We start from the raw sequence: 22,253 nt of genomic DNA, 5'->3' as shown, positions 1-22,253 counted from the left end.
ATCACGTCCACACCGACCCTCTGGGGAGTAACTCACTCAGACCCATTCCCTACCCTATATTTGCCCCTGACTAATGCAGCTAACCTACGCATCCTTGCCCCTGACTAATATACCTAACCTATGCATCCCTGAACACTATGGGCAATTTAGCACAGCCAATCCACCTAACCTGCACATCTTTGGATTGTGGGAGGAAACCCACATAGACACAGTAAGAATTTGCAAACTCCACACAGATAGTCACCTGAGGCTACAATCAAACCCGGGTCCCTGGCGCTGTGAGGCAGCAGTGCTAACCACTGAGCCACTGTGCCATCAGATAGCCTGAAGATATAGGAAATAGAGTGTAGACCATACCCTCAGAGAAGGAAGCTCATAGGTCTTTTTTATTTAGTGACCAAAATGTACAATAAGATAACTGTATGAGTCTCTGCTTCATAAAACACAAGAACCTTGGCTCACTAACTCCCAGCCTTAGCAACTTGTTTGACAGTGAGGTGGGAGTGACCATCCTTGATATGAAGGTCGCCTTTGCTCGAATATTGCATCAGTGGCCCCCAAGTGAAACTAGAGTCAAAGGAAATTAGAGGGAAAACTCTTCATTGGTTGGACACATACCTCGCATACAGGAAGGTGGTTGTAGTTGTCGGAGGTTCATCGTGTCAGTCTCAGGCCATCTCTGCAGGAGTTCCTCAGGGCCGTATCCCAGGTCTAACCATCTTCAGCTGCTTCATCAATGGACTCCCCCTCCATCATAAAGTCAGAAGTGAGTATCTTGCTGATGATTGCACAATGTTCAGCACCATTTTCAACTTCTCAGATACTGACACAGCTCAACAAATGCAGCAAGACCTTGACAACATCAAGGAGCAGGCTAATAAGTGGCAAAATGGCTATAGCATGCCAAGCAAATGCCATGCTCTAAGCATCTCCAACCTGAGAGAATCTAACTATTGCCCTTTCAAATTCAATGACATTATCATCACTGAATTCCCTATTATTGACATCCTGGGGTTACCATTGACCAGCCATGTAAGTACTGTGGCCACATGATCAAGTCAGAAGCTAGGAATACTGCAGTGAGTTATTCACCTCCTGACTCCCAAAAGCATGTCCACCATCTACAAGGCACAGTTGGGAGAGTCAATGGAATACCACTTGTTTGGATGAGTGTAGCTCAAACAATTTCAGGACAGAATGGCCTTACCTCTCTAAGCCACTTACTATGCTGCCTTGGAAATATATCACCATTCCTTCAGTGTCATTGGGTCAAAAACATGGAACTCCCTCCCTAACAGCATTGTGGACCTACCCACATCAAATGGATTACAGCCGTTCAAGAAGGCAGCTCTCAAGGGGCAAGTAGACCCAGGCAATAAGTATTGGCCCACCAGCGCTACCCACATACCTGGAATGAATTTAAGAAAGAGAGACCTAGGGAGAGAGGTTTAGAGCGGTTCCCCATCTCCAAGTGTTTCCAATTTTAAAATTGACTTCCCAACAATTTGACCAACAAGTTGGCAATTCTTAAATGCTAGCTCCAAGGTTAATGAAGTTCACGATTGAACATACTCAGTGTTATCTGAAGTCCTCTTCTGAATTTGACATGTGTGGGAGGATTTCCACAATGTGTCCAGTGTATCTTTGCCTGTTCATGTTCTTATCAGTCGAAACTAAGTGTAAAAATACAAGAGCTTTCAATAAGTGAGAACTCTATCTGGAAAAGACATGTTTGCAGTGGGTAACTGCATCCATCAAATACTGAAAAGCAAACCCAGGGATTAAATTTACAGGTTAAATTGACACTGAAGTCACATTAAGTGGATAGATTGTTTAATTACATCTCATTGCCCACTGCCAATACAGCCATAACCTGTAATTTTCATTGTTCTCAGTCACACAGAATCTGCTTGACATTGTGTTCAATAAGGAAGTTACTGGTTTTCTGGGCCATGTGGATGTTTTCCTAGTGGTGGAAAGATTGAATAAAGTATTTTTAATAAAGCACTTAGAATTTGTCTTGTGGGCTACTTAGTTTAAAAGAACATCTAAATGAAACTGGAACCTGATTCTTTGCATTTCTGTATTGACCAGTGCAGCAGGTATTCAAAGTGAGCCCAGGTTCATGACCTTTAGGGAAGGCAACTGCCGTCCTTACCTGGTCTGGCCTACATGTGACTCCAGACACACAACAATGTCATTGACTCTTAACTGCCCTCTAGGCAATTAGGGATGGGCAATAAATGCTGGCCTAGTCAGCAACCCCCTCATCCTGTGAATGAATGAAAAAAAGATGTTGCATATAAACACTTGCTGCTATCACATTCATTGCCTAGGCCCTCTTGTGGTATAGTGGTAGTGCCCTACACCTGGGCTGGGAGGGTCAGCTTTAAGTCTCACTTGCTGCAGAGTTGTGTAATAACATTTCTGAACAGGTTGATTACAAAAGTAGGATAATTCTTTTAAAAATTGCCTTCAGTTTAGATGACTTTCAGTGTGGAAACAGGCCCTTCGGCCCAACAAGTCCACACCGACCCTCCGAAGAGCAACCACCCAGACCCATTCCCCTACATTTACCCCTTCACCTAACACTACGGGCAATTGAGCATGGCCAATTCACCTAACCTGCATATTTTTGGACTGTGGGAGGAAACCAGAGCACCCGAAGAATGTGCAAACTCCACACAGACAGTTGCCTGAGGCAGGAATTGAACCCGGTTCTCTGGCACTATGAGGCAGCAGCGCTAACTACTGTGCCTCTGTGCTGCCCTAAGTTCCTAAGACCTCTTGTGATAATGTCCCTACCTCTAAGCCATGAAGCTGAGTTTCAGGTCCCACCTGCTGCAGAGGTGTATCGTTATATCTCTGAACAGGTTGATTAGAAAATATCTTGAGTTCAATGACTAAGGATCTTGTGGTACAATGGTAGTGTCCCTACGTCTGAGCTAGCAAGCGAGGGCTCACAGTCCACCTGCTCCAGAGCTGTGTCATTACATTTCTGAACAGTTCGATCAGAAGCCATGATGTGGAGGTACTGGTGTTGGACTGGGGTGGACCTGGTTAGAAGTCAGACAAGGGCTCATGCCCGAAACGTCGATTGTCCTGCTCCTTGGATGCTGCCTGACCTGCTGCGCTTTTCCAGCAACACACATTTTCAGCTCTAGACGTCAGACAACACCAGATTATAGTCCAACAAGTAGATTCTATTCCACCTGATGAAAGAGCAGCACTCCAAAAGCTTGTGACTTCAAGTAAACCTGTTGGACCTGGAATTCTGACCTGTATAAAATATTCTACATTTTGTACATTCTCTGCTTACAGAGTCATAGAGATGTCCATGCCAACTATATCCCAAACCAATCTAGTCCCACCTGCCAGCACTCAGCCCATATCCCTCTAAACCCTTCCTATTCATATACCCATCCAGATGCCTTTTAAATGTTGCAATTGTACCAGCCTCCACCACTTCCTCTGGCTGTTTATTCCATACATGTACCACCCTCTGTGTGAAAAGTTTGCCCCTTAGGTCCCTTGTATATCTTTCCCCTCTCACCCTAAACCTGTGCTCTCTAGTTCTGGACTCCCACCCCTACTGCACACCCACTGCTTTTACAGCTGCATCACCACTCTGCATAACCATTCCTAATATTTGTACTGCTAAGGTAGAGCTGCTTGGTTTCACTCTGCTTATAGGTGCAAGCTAATAAAATTCTTTATCATTTTCAAGCCCTCTATTAAACCACCCATCAGCTCTCTCCCGAACAAGGGGAACAATCCTAGCTACTCTCTACCTGCTGGGACCACTCGAGGAAATCTCCTCCGTCTCTCACTCTAAGGCCTTGACATTCTTCAAGTTTTGGAATATTGCGTGCAATTCCGGTTTCCCTCCTATAGGAAGGATGTTCTGAAACTTGAAAGGGTTCAGAAAAGATTTACAAGGATGTTGCCAGGGTTAGAGGGTTTGAGCTATAGTGAGAGATTGAACAGGCTGGGGCTGTTTTCTCTGGAGCGTCAGCGGCTGAGGGGTGACCTTATAGAGGTTTATAAAATCATGAGGGGCATGGATAGGTAAATAGACAAGGTATTTTTCCTGGAAGGGGGGAGGGGGGTAGGGTGGTGGGGTGGGGTTGGGGGTTGGAGGGGGTGGGGTGGGGGGAGTGGTGGGGTGGAGGGGGTGGGGTTGGGGGGGTGGGGTGAGGATAGTCCAGAACTAGAGGGCACAGGTTTAGGGTGAGAGGGGAAAGATATACAAGGGACCTAAGGGACAAACTTTTCACACAGAGGGTGGTACGTGTATGGAATAAGCAGCCAGAGGGAGTGCTGGAGGCTGGTACAATTGCATCATTTAAGAGGCATTTGGATGGGTATATGAATAGGAAGGGTTTGGAGGGATTTGGGCTGAGTGCTGGCAGGTGGGACTAGATTGATTTGGGATATGGTCGGCGTGGACATCTCTATGACTCTATAACTGAGGCGCTCAGAGGACCATGTTTGGTGGTTTCCTGAAGGTTTAGCATAACCTCCTTGACTGTGTTCTCTATTTATGTCTTGGATCCCATTGTGATAGGAGAAACAGGCTTGAGTGGGTGGGCCCAATGTGAGCCACACTCCTCTCATACAAAAACACAATGTGTCGCTTGTTGTTTATCTATTTGGGTGAGTTTGCTCCCTGTCTGGTGTGACAATATTTTTGGACTCTGATTCCAGAGGTGGCTGGCCATGGCAAGTTTCACTGAGGCTCAAGACGTTTCACCGAGAGAGTCGTTTACTGTGCGGAGCGACATTAATCAGTAACTGCTGGGTGCTGACGGCAGCTCACTGCTTCAAGAGGTTGGTGAAGGGGAGCATTGTCTGTCGCTTTCATTGTAAAAGACCCATTTTCTCATTCCCTTCAGATTTATCGGCGTGGTTAACATTTAGTTTTTGTTTTATGCGTGAGCCGTATGCCAGTGCCCAGCACGGTGCCCGGTGCAGTAACAATGTAAAACCTGGGGCCTATTGGTTGTGGTGAGGCTGAGGATTGTGAAGTGTCAGCTGGATTGCACTCTCGCCTTGGAGTCCAAAAGTTGAGGGGTCAAGTCCCCTTCCAGCCCCTGAGTGTGACCTCCAGAGTGACACACCGTTGAGGCTGTGTTTGAGAGGAGCTGTTAAGATTAGATTCCCTACAGTGTGAAAACAGGCCCTTCAGCCCAACAAGTCCACACCGACCCTCCGAAGAGTTACCCACCCCGACCCATTAACTAATGCATCTAACACTACGGGCAATTTAGTATGGCCAATTCACCTGACCTGCACATCTTTGGACTGTGGGAGGAAACCGGAGCACCCGGAGGAAACCCACACAGACACGGGGAGAATGTACAAACTCCACACAGACAGCCACCCGAGGCTGGAATTGAATCCAGGTCCCTGGCACTGTAAGGCAGCAGTGCTAACCATTGAGCCACCGTACCACCCAGTTAAATTTGAGCAGCTCGCTGTAAACGATCTCACATCTCCACATTGGAGAGCTGTGGTCCAAGCTAACATTTATCCCTCAGTAAACCATCACAGAAGCAGATAGTCTGCTCATTATCGCATTGCCATTTATGGGATCTTGCTGTACCCAGTTTAGCCACTGCGTTTCCCAGATTGCAGCATTGACTACACTACAATGCTTCCTTGACTATCAAGCATTCTGGAACACCTTGGGGCTTTGTAAATGCCAGTCTTTCTTTCTAGTCATATGGATATGAAATATATATGCACGGTACTAAACTATCATCACACGATTGGTAAAGGAATTGAGCACTAAGGTGCTTTGAGTCTAATATTCTCACAGAGTATTCCACATGAATTGAATGGCGCGGCCTTTGTGTCTTTGCTCATGTGTGAAGGTACTGGAAGATATCTAACCTCCATAAACGAAACCCTCCCAGTATTCATTACGGGGATATTTCATTATAATACTGTGAGGAACTTTAACCATCCTCCATAAACCAACTCAGATGGATTACACTGGCTCATGGCGGACTTAGGCGCAATTCAATTGCTCAAGATGTTTTAAGTCTTAGTGCACGAGGATGAGTATTCTGTCTGGCAGGATCTGTGAAGAGAAAAACTGAGTTAATGTTTCTAGTACAACACTTTCTCAGAATTCCCTGTGTTTGTTTCAGGTGTCCAGTATCTGCAGTATCTTGTACTATTCGGATAGGTATTGGAATTGCTTTAATATTCGATATGCTTTACGGGTATCTTAAGGATGGTTAGGGACATACTATTCTGACCTAACCAGGAAAGCTCTCATACCATTAGTTAATTGAAAAGAAAAATCACCAAAGTCATCATGAAAGAGTAGAATCTCCCAAACTCATTCCTTCTATCACTGAAAAGACAAGGGCTGAGTACTCAGATTGAGTACCACTACCACCAAATTCCCCTCCAAGCCACTCATGGTCTAGACATCACTGTTCCTTCAGTGTCACTGGGTCACAGTCCTGGAATTCCCTCCCTAACAACATTGTGGCTGTAACTACAGCACATGGGCAGCAGTGATTTAAGGAGGTAACTCACTGCCACCTTTTCCAGGGCAACTAGGGATGAGCAACAAAGACTGATCTGGCCGGCAATGCTCATGTCCCGTGGACAGTAAAGCTACAGCTAGATCCCAGTGACTCATGGCACACCTCAGTGCTCGGAAAACACTTCGCACACATTAGATGGAATCTGAAAGTAACATGTTGGAGGGCAGAACCCCTCAGAACATTGAAGAAGAGTTTCGATGTACACTTGCAATGCTAAGGTTATGGGGCAAGTACTGGAAAATGGGATTAGAATTGGGCATCGTTTTTGACTATCACAGACTCAACGGGCTGAAGGGGCATTTCCTAAGCTGTAGATCTCTATGACGATGACTCTTAACAAAATACCGTGAATACTGGAAACATTAAAGAAAGACAGAAGACTATGTCATCGATCTGACGAAAGGTCATCACCTCAATTGTTAGCTGTTTCTCTCTCCATGCATTCAGCCTGACTGTTGGGTACTTCCAGCCTTTTCTGTTTGAATTATGTATAAGAAATATAATTATTCTGAATGATAATATCAGTATCAGTGGGTCTGGATTTAATGTGATAAAAAGGGAAATTTCAGATTCACAGATTGCAGTGTATACTTGGCAAAGTCTAAAGACGGCGTAGGAACTCTCATGCTGTCAATAATACGAATGTAATCATTACATAAAGAATGAATAGCAGACTTTCATTTAAAAAGCACTTTTCCCAATCTGAGGATGTCCCAGAGCACTTTGCAGCCAATGAAACACTCGGGAAATGCCGTATTAATAAGGGATGATCATCTGATGGAACAGTTCTGGAGAAGGGTCACTGGACCCGAAACGTTAACTCTGATTTCTCTCCACAGCTGCTGCTGAGCTTTTCCAGCAATTTCTGTTCTTGTTTCTGATTTCCAGCATCTGCAGTTTTTTCGGTTTTTTGTTTCGACGTATCATGTTGTGCCAGTTCTCAGGGTCTATCTTTTAGTGTTATCTCCTTTGGGGAGAAAGTGAGATCTGCAGATGCTGGAGATCAGAGCTGAAAATGTGTTGCTGGAAAAGCACAGCAGGTCAGGCAGCATCCAAGAAACAGGAGATTCAACGTTTTGGGCATAAGCCCTTCTTTAGGAATTCCTGAAGAAGGACTTATGCCCAAAATGTCGAATTTCCTGTTCCTTGGATGCTGCCTGACCTGCTGCGCTTTTCCAGTAACACATTTTCAGCGTGTTATCTCCTTTCTCCAGTTAGTGACAATCTTTACCTCTTATTTTCTCTCTGCCTATCCCTCCAAAATCATTTAAAAAAAAATATTTTAAAACGATTTTTGGTGAGTGACATCGAACAGTACAACAATGTGAATTATTTCCTTAATGAATGCAAATTGTTGGAGTCTAACAACAGGCTCCCAATTTCGGAGTGTGTATAAGGAGACACTGCTCTGTAATGTGCGGTAATGTTTGTATTTCTCTCCACAAGTACGTAAGGTCTCTGTGGTGAAGTTATCTGTTCAGGGGCCCTGGCTTATCCTGACCTTGTTTGGCAAGGACCATGCTCGCTGTGATAGTTCAAAGCTTGCCCTTTGACTGATGGGGTTTATTGAATTGAATTGAATTGAATTTATTGTCACATGTACCGAGGCACAGTGAAAAACTTGTCTTGTGAGCAATAGAGGCAGATCACAGAGTTAAGTAGCATAGATAAGTAAATAATAGGTAATCAGTGGCAAAAACAAAAACACAGGTACAGGCAAATGTTCAGAATTTGTGAGTCCATTCAGTATTCTAACAACAGCAGGGTAGGAACTGTTTTGAAACTGGCTGGTACGTGTGTTCAGGCTTCTGTACCTTCTCCCTGATGGTAGAGGTTGTAGAAAAACATTGCCAGTCATCACAAAGAAAGTCTTGTTGGTGACTTCCCACATTTCCCACTCCTCAATCCAATGTCTGCATTCATATAGTGCCTTTAATACCTTTAAGTGGCCCAAGTGACTTCACAGTCCCATTATCGAACATCGCTGAAGAAGGTAGAGATTTTTCTGAAGGGAGTTCCAGGGCTTACGCAGTCGGTGACGGAGCAGTGGGAGTTGTGAATGTGCAGGAGGCCAGGATTGGAGAAGTGTCCAAGGAATGGGTTGGGATGGAAGAGGCCACGGGGGGGACGGAGGGATTGAGACCACGGAGGGCTTTGAAAACAAGAAGGAGAATTTGAAAATGGAGGCTTTGCACGATACGTGAAAATCCTTGCCATGGTTTCATCAGCTGATATTCTGGAAGGTGACAGAAATAGCAACAACTGAACTTAATCACCTCCGACAAAGTGCTGTGATGATCTAATGTTCAGTCTTAGAGTCATAGAATTGTACTCGGGGAAAGTGAGGACTGCAGGTGCTGGAGATCAGAGTCAAGAGTGTGGTGCTGGAAAAACGCAGCAGGTCAGGCAGCATCGGAGGAGCAGGAGAATCGCCATTTCGGGCATAAGCCCTTCATCAGAAACTGACAATTCTCCTGCTCCTCAGGTGCTGTCTGACCTGCTGCGCTCCCGCAGCACCACACTCTCGACTCATAGGATTGTGCAACATGGAAACAGACCCTTCGGTCCAACCAGTCTATTGCCAACCATGTTTCCAAACTAAACGATTCCCACCTGCTTGGCCCATAACCCTCCAAACTTTCCTATTCATGTCCTTATCCAATGTCTTTTAAACATTGTAAATGTATCCATATCCATCACTTCCCCAGGAAGTTCATTCCATACACGAACCACTCTCTATGTAAAAACATTGCCCCTCGTGTCCTTTCCCCCCTCACCTTAAAAGTATACTGCTTAGTTTCAAACTTCCCCACCCTCAGGAAAAGACCCTTGTCATTCACCTTATCATCATTTTATAAACCTTAATAAGGTCATCCCTCAACCTGCTATGCCCCTGTGGAAGAGGTTCCTGTCTTTGCTGTCAATTTTTATATCTGAAACCCCTCCATTCCCAGCAATATCCTGGTTAATCTTAATTGAACTCCCTCGCGTGTTTGGCCTGGTAACTGGGAGTGAACAATGAAATCAGCTTTCATTTCCTAACACTGCTTCCTGTGCCTGATTGTAGGCTGGTGTTTCCCCTCTGCCATCTTCCTGTGGTGAGAGACAGCAGCATTTCATAACCACTTGGTTAGAGTCTGCTTCATGTTACAGAGGACAGTGGGCGGGTGCCTGGACTACACCTCAGCATTATCACAAACAGAGGGAACAAAAGGGGGGAGCATTCAGTGAAAAACAGCTACTGTGGGAAGGGTGGCTTGCATTTATATAGCACCTAATATGACTCCAGAATGCCCCAAAGTCAGATAGCCATAGAGTCATGTAGCAGGGAAACAGACCCTTTGGCCCAACTCGTCCATGCTGACCAGGGTTCCTAGGCTGAATGAGTCTCATTTATAGTCATAGAGTCATAGAGATGTACAGCATGGAAACAGACCCTGCATTTAGCCCATTTCCCCCTAAACCTTTCCTATCCATATACCTGTCCAAATGTCTTTTAAATGTTGCAATTGTACTAACCTCCACCACTTCCTCTGGCAGCTCATTCCATACATGTACCACCCACTGTGTGAAAAAGTTGCCCCTGAGTTTCCCTCTCACCTTAAACCTATGCCCTCTTGTTTTGGACTACCCCACCCTGGGGAAAAGACCTGTCTATTTGCCCTATCCATGCCCCTCATGATTTTTAAACCTCTATGAGGTCACCCCTCAGCCTCTGATACTTGAGGGAAAAAAGCCTATCCAGCATCTCCTTATATGTCAAACTCTCCAGTCTCGGTAACACCCTCTAAATGTTTGTTGCACCCTTCCCAATTTAATGACATCCTTCTTATGGCACAGCAACCAGAATTGTATGCAGTACTCATCGAATCAGAAGTAGGCCATTCAGCCCCTCAAGTGTGCCCCACCTATCAATGACATCATGACTAGGGCAGCTCAGTGGTTAGCACTGCTGCCTCACAGCACCAGGGACCCGGGTTCAATCCCAGCCTCGGGCGACTGTCCGTGTGGAGTTTGCACATTCTCCCTGTGACTGTTTGGGTTTGCTCTGGTTTCCTCCCACAGGCCAAAGATGTGCAGGTCAGGTGAATTGGCCATGGGAAATCGCCCAGTAGTATTCAGCGATGTGTAGGTTAGGTACATTAGCCGTGGGAATAATGTAGGGTTATACAGGGTCTGGGTGGGATTCTCTTTAGAGGGTCAGTGTGGAATTGTTAAGCTAATCGGCTTGTTTCCACGCTGTAGGGATTTTGAGATAATTCTAAAACTAATGTCCTTGAGGGAGGGAAATCTGCCATCCTTACCTGGTCTGGCCTACATGTGACTCTACCCACAGCATGGATGTGTAGGTAGGTGCATTAGCCATGGGAAATGCAGAGTTACAAGCATTGGGTGGGGGGGCAGGATGGTGGTGAGTCTGGGTGGAATGCTGTTTGGACTGTCGGTGTGAACTTGTTGGGCTGAATGGCCTGTTTCCAAACTAGGGATTCTAGGAATCTGATAATCCTTCCCCCACCCTCCTGTCTTTTCCCCATAACCCTTGTTTTCCTTCCTGATTGAAAATCTCTCTCAGTATTGGATGTACCTAGTGATCCAACCTTGACAAATGGTTTGTAGCAAATGAAGCACTTTCCGTAGGTTGTCAATGCTACAGTGAGGAAACATGGCCGCCAATTGGCATAGCAAGCTCTCAGAGACAGCAATATGGTAACAACTGGATTATTTTGTTGATTGAAGGAGTAACATTGGGCAGGACAGTGAGGGAAAATGCCCTGTTCTCTATAGAAATCGTACCACAGGGTCTTCTGCATCCACCTGAGAACAATGGATAGGTGCAGGAAAGGCCTCAGATTCACATTTCATCTAAAGGGCCTTATTTTTGCCAATTGGCTACCAGAACAGAACCTTCAGTCCAACTTGTCTATGCTGACTAGTTTTTGTAAATTAATCTAGTCCCATTTGCCAGCAGTTGGCCCATATCCCTCTAAACCCTTCCTATTGATATACCATCCCGATGCCTTTTAAATGTTGTAATTGTATCAGCCTCCACCAATTCCTCTGGCAGCTGATTCCATACACACACCACCCTCTGTGTGAGAAATGTTGCCCCTTAGGTTGCTTTTAAATCTTTCCCCTCTCACCTTAAACTTATGTCCTCTAGTTTTGTAGTCCCCCATTCCAGGGAAAATACCTTGTCTATTTACCGGATCCATGCACCTCATGATTTTATAAGGTCACCCCTCCGCGTCTGACACTCCAGGTAAAACAGCCCCAGCCTATTCAGTCTCTCCCTGTAGCTCAAACTCTTCTTGACAAGCAACATGGTTGTAAATCTTTTCTGAATCCATTCAGGTTTCACAACATGTTTCCTATTGGAGGGAGCTGAAAATATGTTGCTGGAAAAGCGCAGCAGGTCAGGCAGCATCCAAGGAGCAGGAGAATCGATGTTTCAGGCATGAGCCCTTCTTCAGGAATGAGGAAAGTGTGCCAAGCAGGCTAAGATAAAAAGTAGGGAGGAGGGACTTGGGAGAGGGGCATTGGAAATGCGATAGGTGGAAGGTGGTTAAGGTGAGGGTGATAAGGTGAGGGTGATAGGCTGGAATGGGGGTGAGGGCGGAGAGGTCAGGAAGAAGTTTGCAGGTTAGGAAGGTGGTGCTGAGTTCGAGGGTTGGGACTGAGTCATGGTGGGGGGAAGGGAAATGAGGAAACTGGAGAAATCTTGGTTCATCCCTTGTGGTTGGAGGGTTCCTAGGCGGAAGATGAGGCGCTCTTCCTCCAGCCGTCGTGTTGCTATGGTCTGGCGATGGAGGAGTCCAAGGACCTGCATGTCCTTGGTGGAGTGGGAGGGAGAGTTGAAGTGTTGAGCCACGGGGTGGTTGGGTTGGTTGGTCCAGGTGTCCCAGAGGTGTTCTCTGAAACATTCCACAAGTAGGCGGCCTGTCTCCCCAATATAGAGGAGGCCACATCGTGTGCAGCGGATGCAGTAAATGATGTGTGTGGAGGTGCAGGTGAATTTGTGGCGGATGTGGAAGGATCCCTTGGGGCCTTTGGGGGAAGTAAGGGGGGAGCTGTGGGCGCAAGTTTTGCATTTCTTGCGGTTGCAGGGGAAGGTATCGGGAGTGGAGGTTGGGTTGGTGGGGGATGTGGACCTGACGAGGGAGTCACGGAGAGAGTGGTATTTTCAGAACGCTGATAGGGGAGGGGAGGGAAATATATCCCTGATGGTGGGGTCCGTTTGGAGGTGGCGGAAATGACGATGGATGATACGATGTATGTGGAGGTTGGTGGGGTGGTAGGTCAGGACCAGTGGGGTTCTATCCTGGTAGCGATTGGAGGGGCGGGGCTTAAGGGCGGTGGAACAGGAAGTGGAGATGATGCGGTGGAGAGCATCGTCGACCATGTCGGGGGGAAATTGCAGTCTTTGAAGTTTCTCATTTCCCCTCCCCCCACTTTGTCTCAGTCCCAACCCTCGAACTCAGCACCGCCCTCCTAACCTGCAATCTTCTTCCTGACCTCTCCGCCCCCACCCCCACTCCGACCTATCACCCTCACTTTAACTTCCTTCCACCTATCGCATTTCCAACTCCCCTCCCCCAAGTCCCTCCTCCCTACCTTTTATCTTAGCCTGCTTGGTGCACTTTCCTCATTCCTGAAGAAGGGCTCATGCCCGAAACATCAATTCTCCTGTTCCTTGGATGCTGCCTGACCTGCTGCGCTTTTCCAGCAACACATTTTCAGCTCTGATCTCCAGCATCTGCAGTCCTCACTTTCTCCTATTGGAGGGAGACCAGAATCGCACACAGTATCCCAAAAGTGGCCTAACCAATGTCATATACAGCCGCAACGTGACCTCCTGAATCCAATACTCAATGCTGTGACCAATAAAGGAAAGCATACCAAACACCGCCTTCACAGTCCTATCTACCTGTGACTCCACTTTCAACTAACTATGAACCTGCACTCCAAGGTCTCTTTGTTCAGCCATTAAGTGTATAAGTCCTGCTCTGATTTGCTTTTCCAAAATGCAGGACCTCACCATTTAACTGAATTAAACTCCATCTGCTACTCCTTGGTGCACTGGCCCAACTGATCAAGTTCCCATCGTACTCTGAGGTAATCTTCTTCACTGTTGGTCGCTCTGTGATAGGAAGGATATGATTAAACTGGAGAGGATTCAGAAGAGATTTACCTTAGGTTGGAACTTTTTTTAACTGGAGCATAGGAGGTTGTGGGATAACCTTACAGAGGTATATAAAACAATGAAGGGTATAGATAAGGGGAACAGTAGGTGTCTTTTCCCTAAGGTGGGGAACTTAAGACTAGTGGGTATATTTCTAAGGTGAGATGAGAATGATTTATAAAGAACTTGAGGGGCAATTCATTTTACACAGTGGCTCATCTGTGGAATGAACTTCCAGAGGAAGTAGTGGATAATGTTTAAAAGATTAATTAGATATGTAGATGCGTGAGAAACATTTGAAGGGATATAAGCCATACATAGGCAGGTGGGACTTTTTCGTTTGGGATTATGGTTAGCATGGACTGGTTGGACCAAAGCTGAAAATGTGTTGCTCGAAAAGCGCAGCAGGTCAGGCAGCATCCAAGGAACAGGAGATTCGACATTTCGGGCATAAGCCCTTCATCAGGAATGAGGAGAGTGTGTCCAGCAGGCTAAGATAAAAGGTAGGGAGGAGGGACTTGGGGGGAGGGGCGATGGAGATGAGGCGCTCTCTTCCGCCTGGGAACCCTCCAACCACAAGGGATGAACTCAGATTTCTCCAGTTTCCTCATTTCCCCTCCCCCCACCTTGTCTCAGTCGATTCACTCGAACTCAGCACCGCCCTCCTAACTTGCAATCTTCTTCCTGACCTCTCCGCCCCCACCCCACTTCAGCCTATCACCCTCACCTTGACCTCCTTCCACCTATCACATCTTCATCGCCACTCCCCCAAGTCCCTCCTCCCTACCTTTTATCTTAGCCTGCTGGACACACTTTCCTCATTCCTGATGAAGGGCTTATGCCTGAAATGTCGAATTTCCTGTTCCTTGGATGCTGCTTGACCTGCTGTGCTTTAACCAGCAACACATTTTCAGCTCTGATCTCCAGCATCTGCAGACCTTACTTTTTACTGGTTGGACCAAAGGGTCTGTTTCTATGCGCTGTATGACTCTATGACTATGACTAGCCTATTACTACACTAGGCAGAAGTGGGTACTGCAGATGCTGGAGATTAGAATCAAGGTTAGGTGGTGCTGGAAAAGCACAGCAGGTCAGGCAGCATCCTGCTGTGCTTTTCCAGCACCACTCTAATCTATGACTGTGCTCGGGCTGTTTTCCCTGGGGCATCGGAGGCTGAGGGGTGACCTTATAGAGGTTTACAAAATCATGAGGGATATGGATATGATAAATAGGCAAGGTCTTTTCCCTGGGGTGGGGGAGTCCAGAACTAGGGGGCATAGGTTTAGGGTGAGAGGGGAAAGATATAAATGAGACCTAAGGGGCAATATTTTCATGCACAAGGTGGTACATGTATGGAATGAACTGCCAGAGGATGTGGTGGAGGCTGGTACAATTGCAACATTTTAAAGGCATCTGGATGGGTATATGAATAGGAAGGGTTTGGAGGGATATGGGCCGGGTGCTGGCAGATGGGACTAAATTGGGTTGGGATGTCTGGTCAGCATGTACTGGTTGGACCGAAGGGTCTGTTTCTGTGCTGTACATCTCTATGACTCTATGACAGCACCTGCTTCTCAAAGATCTCTTCCGTGAATGTGGTGCATGAAACAGAAAAAGGGGATGACCGCACTTTTGAGAGCATTCATTTCAAAGAGAGGGGTATGGCCTTTACTCAGCTGTTAAACGTTACAGGTTTGGTAATGAGACGAGACATTACTACATCCGTGTCGGAGATTACCACACAGCTGTGGAGGATGAGTTTGAGCGAGAAATCCCCATTGAAAGGATTGTCACGCACAAGAACTACAAGCCAGACAGCAGTGACAATGACATAGCGCTGGTCAGAATGAAGGGGAAGGAAGGCCATTGTTTGACATTCAATCAGTATGCAACCCCAGTCTGTCTGCCAGCCAGGAAGGAAAGGATCAGAATTAACAAGCAATCCTGCTATATTACTGGCTGGGGAGATACAGGTAAGTGATTTGACAGATTTCTGACCCACCTGAAACCTGCACCCTCTAGCTCTGGGGAAACTCTGGGGAAAAGACCTCTTCGATCCACCCACCAAAGTCCTCACCTCCTTCCTGGAGTGTGATGTCCAGAATTGGTCACGGTGATTTAACTTGGGCTGACCATAATCAAGACTTACAACCAGCAATGTGGCAGTGATCAAGTCGGTGCTCCATTTTAGTATACTAATGTTTGGGCTTTTCACAATGGGACTCTCCAAAGACTTCAGCTTTTTCCCCTTTGGGGGACACCCCATCGATGGGAGAGATTTCTGTCCTTTGCTTGGTTCACCCTGGTTTGACACTTTAGGCTCAGATGCCTGTGTATCAGAGGTTGTGGTAACTGCGACGATCAGAACTGGACTTTCATCGACAAAGTCTGAGTGCTGTCACTCTGCATCCAGTACATCACCTGTGTACACTGTCTTACACAGGTTAAACTAAAATACCCCTGTGTACAACTGGCATCCAGATGGTACTGTAGCAACTTGAGAGGCCATTCAGCCCATCATATCAATTTCTCTTTGGAAAAGCTACCAAAATCTGTTAAGCCCACTTCTATTTCAAGACTTTTAATTTTCAAGTACAAACTGTGCAATATTGTGGACCGTAGCAACTGACTGCTTTGAAAATATATCGGGGAAAACATTGTTTGTCTGTAGTGAGCTCTTTTTGAAGGTATCTCAAGCAGTCACCACTCAAGAGGCAAGTAAATGCAATGACATGTTGTTGTTCTAACCCTTTTTTTTTAGGAAGATCCTACTCACGGACTTTACTGCAAGGTGCGGTCCCCCTGCTGCCAAAGAGGATTTGCAAAAGCCGTTACAGGGACAAGTTTACCCCCCGTATGATTTGTGCGGGCAATCTGTCCGAGCACAAGAGGGTTGATAGTTGCCAGGGCGACAGCGGTGGCCCTCTGATGTGCCAACGCATGGGTGGACGTTGGGTCATCTTGGGCATCACCTCGTGGGGTTACGGATGTGGACGGAAGGACTCCCCTGGCGTTTACACAAAAGTGGCCAAATTCGTCTCTTGGATCAAGAAAATGACGGAAACCAAAGCGAAAGGACACAGAAAGCCAGTGAGCTAGCGAGCTCAGAAGGAATAAACGTGTGCGGGAAAGGGGTGAGGGTGGGGAGGGGTATGGTGGGCTGAAAAACAATAAGCTGCCAAATTCATTTCTTACACAAATGAACCAAAGATCTCTCAGAGTGATAACTGTGTTATAACCCCTCTCTGTGTGTCAGGAGTTTGACAGCTGTCAACAAACACAGTGTTCGAACCAACTCTGACCACCAACCTACGACAGGATTAGGCTGAGGGTATCACTTTCAGTGTCGTCATTTATTGCCCATCCCTAATGGTGCAGAGGGCAGTTAAGAGTCAGCAATGTCGTTGTGGGTCTGGAGTCACATGTAGGCCAGACCAGGTAAGGACGGCAGTTTCCTTCTCAAAAGGACATTATTGTACCAGATGGGTTTATTCCTGAAAATGAGCAATGGTCCTGTGGTCATCATTAGACTCTTAACCCCAGATTTGATTTTAATTAAGTTCAAATTCCATCATCTGCTGATTCGAACCCTGGTCCCAGAACATTACCTGGGTCGCTGGATTAATTTTAATGCTGTGTGAAACATTCCTGTTTTTTTTAAATCAAACAGTGAAGGGGGCCTCCTGGTTATATATTTTTTATATATATTATTTTTTTTAAATTAACCCCAGGTCGCTGGATTAATAGTCCAGTGATAATATCGCTTTGCCGAATTGCAACTTGCATTTTGCAATTCCATTGACGGTTATTTAAATACAGAATGGCATCTTCTTTCTCATTATTTTATTTCATGATTTAATTGACGGGGAAAGATTGCCTCAACTTTCTTTTCTAGTGAAGATCATTTCCTAAAGTTGATATCGGTAACTGTGACCCAGATAGTTCCTCCTTGTTTGGTGAACTAGAAACACGGGCTTGGATGAGGAACTGTTCAAGTTGAGCTCACTGGGCTTGAGTGGACATTTCATTTTCCTGTGGAGTTTGAGGAGGGGAAGGTGTGGTGAAAAAGGGAGGTGGAGGTGCGGTAGTGTGGGCCATCCTGCTTTGCAGCACTTGTCTTCTGCACAAATAATTCTTTTCCAACACACACAGCGTTGTGGATGAGGTACACATTCACGTATACCATCCATGGCTAGTTTTTTTCTCCTGATAATAAGTTAGTAACTTGTAACGGAGTCTTAAACCTAAGGGACACTACTTCACATCAGACATGGCAGATCAGTGTGAGTCTCCCACTCTAAGTGCCTTCCGCAAGTACATTGGAAGGCTTCCTCCAGCTGACTATCAAACTATTGCTCCAGGACTTTAACCTGGAAGGTCAGGCACAGAGGCAAGAGCACTATCCCCTGCATCACAAGGAGAATCATAGAAACCTTATAGTGTAGAAGCAGGCCATTCAGCCCATCACATCCACACCAAGCCTCTGAAAAGCAGCCCACCTAGACTCACTCCCCTACCTTATCCCTGTACTCCTACGTTCCACATGGCTAGCTCACCTAACCTGCACATCCCTGGACACTATGGGCAATTTAGCACTGCCAATCCACCCTAACCTGCATATTTTTGGATTGTGGGAGGAGATCAGAGTACCCAGAGGAAATCCATGCAGACACGGGGAGCATCTGCAAACTCCACACAGTCACCAGAGGCTGGAATCGAACCAGGTCCCTGGTGCTGTGAGGCAACAGTGCTAACCACTGAGCCACCGCGCCACCCCAGAGTAGTGAGGGGAGTGACAAGTGAATCATGACTTTACCCTAGCCTGGGCATGTGTCTACAGAAGCACTGGGTGCCAACATTCTACCCAATGGGATAGCAGGGGATAGAGCGATGGTATAAGTGGCCTGGAATATATGAATGGAGGTGTGAGCAGTGAATATTCACCGTCTGCAACATTCAGTGAGATTACAGCTAATCTGTCAGCTAAATCCATAGACCAGCCCTTTCCCTGTACCCGTCAATGTCTTTGATTAACAAAGATTTACCTGCTTCCAGATTAACAACTGGCCCAGCTTCAATTATTGTTTTTGGAAGAGAGCTCTGAATTTCCCCCATCCTTCGAATGTTTCCCAGCGTCACTTCTGAGAGGTCTCGCTTTGATTGTTAGACACTCCCCTCCAGTCCTGGACTCACAGCCAATAGAAACTATTTAACTTTCTCTATCCTATCTGTTCTGTTTAACATTTTCAAAGTAAAATTTCCCTGAACCATAGAAATTGCAGAGAATGCCATGTTAGTTTGTCATGATTTGGAGATGCTGGTGTTGGACTGAGGTGTACAAAAGTAAAAAATCTCACAACACCAGGTTATAGTCCAACAGGTTTAATTGGTTTTGCTTCCAATTTGAAATTTGCTTCCAATTAACCCTGTTGGACCATAACCTGGTGGTGTGTGATTTTTAACTATGATAGTTTATGTAATCTCTCCTTGTAACATAGCTCTTGGAGACTATTTTGATGAATCTATGTTGTTCCATCTCCCCAAAACATCCTTTTAATGGTATGGTGCCCAGAACAGCTCACGATGACTCTCTGTGCTGTAACTAGTGCTTTGGATAGTTGATGCACGTCTTCTACCTCATTGCATCCTAGTCCTCTCAATACAAAGACTAGTATTCCCATAGTCTTTCTGGTTATTGATTATTTCTGATTATTTGGATTTTGTAAAGGTCTGCATGGCGGGTTAAATGGTGGCTCAGTGGTTAGCACTGCTGCCTCACAGCACCAGGGACCTGGTCTGATTCCAGCCCTGGGCGACTGGGCCAGGTGGGACTAGATTGGGTTGGGATATCTGGTCAGCATGGACGGGTTGGACCGAAGGGTCTGTTTTCATGCTGTACATCTCTATGACTCTATGACTGTGTGGAGTTTGCACATTCTCCCTGTGTCTGCGTGGGTTTACTTCAGGTGCTCTCGTTTCCTCCGACAGTCCAAAGATGTGCAGGTTAGGTGGATGGGCTATGGGAAATTGCCCCATAGTGTTCAGCAATATGTAAGTGGATTAGTCGTGGGAAATGCAGGGTTACAGGGATGGAGTGGGTCTGGTGAAATACTGTTCAGAGGGTCAGTGTGGACTGAATCGGCCAAATGGTCTACTTCTACACTCTAGAGATTCAACGCTGTTATTCCCCTGGTCAGTCCCTTCACTGTTCCCCTTGGTCCTCCACTTGCCTGGCTGCTTTGCTTTCCACTGCACTCACCACCTCCCTTGCCACACTGTTCATGGCTTCCTTCACTGTCTTACTCACTGAAGCCTTCACGGTCCCCAGTCTCAAACCCCACCTTCCACCAACCAACACCCTATGCACTAGACCTGAACACTTCAATAAACAATACTTGGCATAAATAAATTCATTAATTTCAGTGTTTGCATGGCCATTAGATGGTGCAGGATTTTAGTATTGCTGACAGAAATAAATCGCATTTTTTACATTGTGCGCTCAGAGGAGAATTCGCAAGTACCGATGTAAAGGGCAACATCATTTTGTAATTTTACTTTCAAAATGTTAAACAGAGCAGATAGGATAGATAAAGGTAAATTGTTTCTATTGGTTGTGAGTCCAGGACTGGAGGGGAGTGTCTAGTAATCAAAGTGAGACCTCTCGGAAGTGACACTGGGAAACATTCGAAGGATGGGGGAAATTCAGAGCTCTCTTCCACAAACAATAAAAAAGGAGTTCTGACTGGTTGGCAGATAGATTCTCATTGATAGAGACTCTGCTGGGGGGATTGCACCAGTTTGCTGATGACTGACAGTTAACTGCCAACGTTTGTTTAAATTTAAACTGGATAGGTTGACTCTGATTGGTCAAGGCACTGCCCTGAGAAATGAACCAGCGAATAGCTGCTATGTATTTTGTTTAGGTGCAGTGCATGGCATAGAACAGGGTCCCTGTGGATTCGTTCATGTAGCTCCCAGTACACACAGGCATGCCACTCCTGTGAACCTGCCTGAGAATCCTCCATTGGTAGTCAGTCCAGCAGCTGCCGCATTGACAGTGATGGCACTGTGTACATGCTGTGGTGCACCTTGTGGCACTGTGATGTCCGATATCCGGCTAAACCAACTGCCCTGGGCAGGCTCCGCCCCGAGGAGGTTAAAACAGGAATTTTCAACCTAAAATTATCGATAACTAATTAACTTCGTTTCTAGCTGGTTGGCGGGTCACCACTTATCGAGCCACTCCTGGAAAGGGTGTGAGATGTTTTTACAAAATGGGATTGGTTGTGAGAGAGACACAGCACACCATGAGTTGGATGTCACAGTTCACGGGGCATTCGGATGAACAGATCTCAGTCACTTCTGTATGGACTGAGCCTCCTAAATCTCATGGCATGTGGCACAATCCTCTGCACACCCTTGTAGATTTACGGTGCCACCTATGGCCATGTTTTCGCCAATGTATTAATATTTAAATCAAAGAAAAATGTGCAAACTCTATTGGTTTTGTGAGCACTGTACTGTGTAACAGTTCTGCTTTTGAATTTTAAGGGGCTCTTTGCTAATCCTGTGAATTGTTGCAGTAAGCAAGCTGTCTTTGCCTGCAGTCATCAACAATAAATATCCCTGTCTCCACCTATAAACGGTACAAAGAATGCTAGAGACCACGTTTCCTTCATTTATTGATGGAAGTGTTGTAATGAGCTTTTGAAATGCTGCATCTCCCAACCAGCAGCGGGAGTGAATATGAAGTGCTCATTTAATATTGATAGGTTCCGTTGTGTTCATCTGCATACTGAAGAGAGTCCCTGGATGGAGTGCAGTTCTGCAGAAACACCAACAGGTGACGATCTAACACATTTTTATGAATTTTCACCACCTCAGGATCAATGACTTTGAGGGGAGAGTGACTACATTGAGGGTAATAACCATTTTGCTACTGACCTCAAACTAATGTTTCACATTGCTCAACAGCAAAAAATCTGTCACATAACTCACAACACGAGTGGGGGCAATTTACAACAATTACTGTCACTGCATTCAGATTGTGAACATCGAAAAGAACGAGTTGCCCTTTCAGTCGCACTTTTCTCAACCTCAGGACCTTCCACTTTGAACAGCATCCAATTCCATACTTCCCTATGATTCTATATGGTTGCTATTAGTGCGATCATGCTTTGTATAGGTGTCCTGCTGCACTACAGAAGTATGGAATTGGCTTGTTGGGGTTAGGGGTTCCTGGGGTTGAGAAGGGTGCTGCTCAAACACAGCTCTTTCTTTTCAATGTTGACAATAATATGAATGCAGTGACAGTAATTGTTGTAAATTGCTCCCGTTCATCTGGTGAAGGCTAGCAATTGTGGTCTCTGCTCAAGGGATAAGTATTGACGTTCCTCAGCGAACACTGAAATTGTGGCTCTCTGATCTTTCCAGTCCACTTGAGGAAGTGCCTCAGTTGAACATCTCATCTGGAAACAGCACCTCTGACACTGCAGCGCTCCCACAGCCTC

General features: G+C 46.0%; 1 protein-coding gene across 1 annotated transcript in view; it reads left to right on the top strand.

Moving 5' to 3' along the window:
* The window catches only part of si:ch211-51a6.2 (neurotrypsin), a 58,276-nt gene extending 36,296 nt beyond the window's left edge, over nucleotides 1-21,980 (top strand). Inside the window, exons 13-15 of the mRNA XM_060854165.1 lie at nucleotides 4,708-4,830; nucleotides 15,436-15,716; nucleotides 16,505-21,980. Coding sequence (XP_060710148.1) covers nucleotides 4,708-4,830; nucleotides 15,436-15,716; nucleotides 16,505-16,842 — 742 coding nt within the window. The 3' untranslated portion in view covers nucleotides 16,843-21,980. The remainder of the gene's footprint in view (nucleotides 1-4,707; nucleotides 4,831-15,435; nucleotides 15,717-16,504) is intronic.
* Nucleotides 21,981-22,253: the final 273 nt, after the last annotated feature.

Source organism: Hemiscyllium ocellatum, chromosome 43, assembly GCF_020745735.1.
Source record: "Hemiscyllium ocellatum isolate sHemOce1 chromosome 43, sHemOce1.pat.X.cur, whole genome shotgun sequence".
Lineage (NCBI taxonomy): Eukaryota > Metazoa > Chordata > Chondrichthyes > Orectolobiformes > Hemiscylliidae > Hemiscyllium > Hemiscyllium ocellatum.
Note: the sequence above shows the minus strand (reverse complement) of the source record. Positions and strands in the feature narration are given on the sequence as shown.